Genomic DNA, 3996 nt, shown 5'->3' with positions numbered 1-3996 from the left:
TAACGACTTTTCTGTCTTTTTGGAGTCTTGGTAACTTTACTAAGGACTTTTAATTTTTTTTTTTACAGTTAGGTAAATTGTTGTTACTAAAGCTACATAGAGCCTCTCCAGTGGCTTTCAGATAACTGCTCCGGACGTCACTCATTTTTTTTTTTTCCTCCTGTTGAGGGTGAGGGTGATGAGAGGTAGCGGTCATGCAAAGACATTCTCAAACCACAATACAACCACTCCCCTTTTCAGGGATTATGTAGCAGGTGTTTGTAAAATCCTTTTTGAACGTCGCAAAAAAAAAAAAACTGCAGGTATTGACGCGAGCAGCTTTGTTTGACAAGTTATGGAACAAACCTGCTCACGACGGTTAAACTCCAGGACAACTTCAGTGCGGTTATCGAAGATAACCCCCCTTTGAGGATGAGGGTTTATAAAAAAACTGGTAGCTACATGAATTCAATGCAGTCTTTTGCTGTTTTGCTCCTGGTTCAGGATCTTCTCGCTAACGCCTTGGCGAGCTTGTTGGGAATGGGACGGCCGGCGGTTAGTTTCCGCAAATAACACAAGCGTTGAGGTTTGCCAACTTGCTGGACCTAGCGTTATTATGCCTCCCAAGTACAATCACCACTATAGAAAAAGTTGGCAGTCTTCACCCGAGTTTAAAGGCTGGTTACGTTCTGTGGAAAACAAAAGCACAAAACCATCCTGTGCCTATTGTGGGAGCGAATTTTATGCGAAGCTTTCCGATATAAAAAAGCATGCCACCACCACCAAGCACTAGAAATCATCCAAACCGTACTACAGTTCTTAAGGGAAGAGGCTGCAGTTTCCAGCCGCAACCGAGCCTTCTTGCGGCAAAAGTGAGGCCGGTTTCTGCCTGTTCATATGCGAGCATTAGCGATCCTCGCGACTGACCACCTGACAAAACTCTGCAAAAAACAGTTCATGGACGGCAAAAGCACAGCAGGCTTGTGCATGCAGCGAAACAAGTGCACGGAGATCATTGTGAACCTGTTCTCTCCGCACTTTGTAGAGCTCTTGGTGGCCGACATTGGGGACTCGAAATACAGCCCGATCAGCGATGAGGCTACAGATGTTTTCACTACCAAGTTGCTGGGTGTAGTGGTGCGGTACTTTAGTGCTGCACAGAAGAGCATTGTGAGAATATTCATGGCGTTAAACAAACTGGACGATGGCACGGCTGTGGCTATCATCAGGCGTTGAAAAGCCTCCTCATGCGCATGAGACTTGACATGAAGCGTCTCCTCAACATTGGAGTTGACAACGCTTTGGTGAACACGGACGTAAACGGTGTTTTCAAGACAATGAGGCGCGAGTGGCAACTCCTGAGCTTGATAATGGCAAGACATATGTGCCATTCGTTGCAATTGGCACTTTCCCACGCTGTTCAGGGAACGCTTCTGAGGAACGCAGACTTCTTGGTGCAAGAGGTTCAGCGCGCCAACAAGGCCTACGAGAGGAACGACGCAGATCCTGCGAGGCTTCTTGAAGACCTCACACTCCCGATAAAGACGGTATGTAGCAAAGTGCTCACTCCAACAACGGACATCGATAGCCCATTGATGGTCACCTAGATCCCAAGCCGTACTTGGGATACGAGTTCGAGAAACTAGTGAGCACGCTGCCAGCTGTTCCTGAAGTCAACTTGGTACGCCAGCACTGCGTTGTATTCACAGTTAAGCTAACAGCTTTGGCTGGACCTACCATCGAACTACAAGATATTGCAGGCCATGGCATGGCTGTCTGTGGGAGCGTGCCTGCAAGTGCTCAAAGAACCTATTATGGAGCTGGCAGAACTTTTTGGTGTACAACCAAACAAGATAGATCTCGTGGACACCCAGTGGAAGATGCTAACCGTGGTGAGTGGGCGAGCACCACTGACACCATTGCGTTTTGGTCTGAGCTCCTTGCATACTGCGATGCAGCTGGCTCGAACCAGTTTCACGAACTCGCGCACCTAGCAATCATTGTGCTCTCCTTGCAACACTCAAACGCAGAGGTGTAAGAGTCTTTAGCCAACTGAGCGTTGTGAAAACAAAGCAGAGGAATTCTCTCAGCACTGGCAGTACAAATGCCATCTTGAGCGTTCGTAGTGGACTTTGCCGTCTTGGGAAGTGCTGCTATACTTATGACCCTCCCGACACAGTGACAAGTTGGAACCATGCAAGCATACTCCTCAGCTTTTGCATCTGGAAACGGTGCATGTGCACAAAGCAATGGCGAGTCTGCAGACGAGGAAACATTGTGATATAGAACTGTTGCTCAATTTCTTGCGTATAATACAGTTCAGCGACTTGAGTGAAATGTAGTTTCCAATAAAATTATTTCATAATCTATTGTTGACTAGCATTATTGTGTTATTATATTATATAAACATTAGGTATCATCTGTGAATGCAGTAGGCTGTTGCTGAAAGCAAAGTAACAAAGTAAAGCCAGTAAATCTCCCTCGGTAAGGCACCATGGGAAAGATTCACGCACGCCAAACGTTTCACTGCCTCGCGAACGTTTCGGAAATATTTTCATATTCCGATTGATCAGTTCATTCACCACTGGAGAAAGTAATTTAAAATATTGTTTCAAATAACAAAGCCCTTTGCGTGTCTTATGCAGTTGAAGAGCTAAAAATTAAGCAATTCCGGAAAAAAAACTCGTAATGATCATCACTCGACTTTCAGCTAAAACTGGTCAGACGGGGCAACTTTTCCAGCAATTTTGAGGTTGCTGGCGAGTTGTTCCCTAGCTTTTCCTAGATCGACGAGAACGAGTGAGCAACTCAGTTGAAGCGGCTGCAGCCAATCAGAGACGCAATATTTTTACGTGACACCCCTGTAGTGATGATGACAGCGATGACAGCTAAAGACTTAGTTCTGGTTTGGAATGGATCGTTGTCGGAAATAAACAGTTTCAGAAAATTGAGTTAGTATTCTCAACGCCGGTCAGAGATATAAGAACGCATTTTTAGCGCGTAGCTGGGCGTCTAAACAATGAAAGAAGAATCAAAGTTAATTATGATGATGATGATTGCAAGTCGGCCTCGCCTCGCGCATAGAGATCATGCCTCGCGACTTCGCTCAAAATAAAGTTAACAGCACTGGCGGCGGCGCTGCGATCGCGCCGGGTGTAACGCCCCTCAATATTTTGAAAAAACAGAGGGACTTTAGCCGCTTTACCGGTGTGGGCAGAAGGCCGCATGTGGCATGTTTTGCATGGGTGTCATAGCATTTCAGCATGCCGCAAAGTTCTGCAGCTGTTAATCGCACTGGAAGATACAGAAAAAGTAGCGGAGTGAGTTTCCACAAGTTCCCGGCGGACTCTGAAAGGCGCAGAAAATGGATATCTGTGGATCGAAAAGAATGGTCGGCTCGCGAGGACGACCGTTTGTCACTTTCTTGAAGGCAAGCAAGCACTTTCTTGAAGGCAAGTGTGGCTCCATTTCAATCTCCGTCTCGAGGCTTGCTTATATGCATGCAGGGAAACCGTCGTCTCATTGAGACCACCCAGATTTTGTTCCAACGGTGTTCGCGCACGAAGCACGGGCCAGGCGCTCGTCGGCGGCAGGAAGTACAAAGCGTTACCTTTTGTCGCGCCTTGTGGTTATGATGGTAAGAAAAATATCATACCTTGACTCGAAGGACGCTGTGTGCATTTAATCAATTATAAAATACACTTCAGCAGACCCGCAGTCTGCTGATCCCGTTAGGTCAAAATATTAAAGAGACGACGACGCGCGCCGTCGATGTCGGTGGCAGCAACTTCATCTTGGAAGTCCAGCAGGCCTTGTTTACGGCGTACAGACCGTCGAAAGCAACGCCGTCCACGCACAGTTTGTCTCAATAGCGCTGCCGTTCAGGCTCGGGTAGCGAACTCAAATAGTCGGGCATAACATACGCTCTTCAATCCCAGTGCAACTGCATAGTCCACCAGGATCTGGTGTCATTAGCGACCTCAGTTCTCGCCACTCCATTGACACGTTCGGCTGTCT

At 47.0% G+C, this 3996-nt stretch overlaps 1 protein-coding gene across 1 annotated transcript; it reads left to right on the top strand.

Annotated features, from left to right (window-relative positions):
• Positions 1-876: 876 nt before the first annotated feature.
• LOC120841745 lies at positions 877-1215 on the top strand. Its single transcript, XM_040212712.1, has one exon. It carries the CDS (start codon positions 877-879, stop codon positions 1213-1215), a length of 339 nt encoding a protein of 112 aa, XP_040068646.1.
• The last annotated feature ends 2781 nt before the right edge of the window (positions 1216-3996 follow it).

The sequence above is a fragment of the Ixodes scapularis genome, unplaced genomic scaffold (genome assembly GCF_016920785.2).
Source record: "Ixodes scapularis isolate PalLabHiFi unplaced genomic scaffold, ASM1692078v2 ptg000323l_1__unscaffolded, whole genome shotgun sequence".
In the NCBI taxonomy this organism is placed as follows: domain Eukaryota; kingdom Metazoa; phylum Arthropoda; class Arachnida; order Ixodida; family Ixodidae; genus Ixodes; species Ixodes scapularis.
This window is presented reverse-complemented; position numbering and strand designations above follow the sequence as displayed.

Bases quoted from the DNA above. Each gene is read 5' to 3' on its own strand.
- LOC120841745 (XM_040212712.1), top strand. From the start codon at position 877: ATGCGAGCATTAGCGATCCTCGCGACTGACCACCTGACAAAACTCTGC.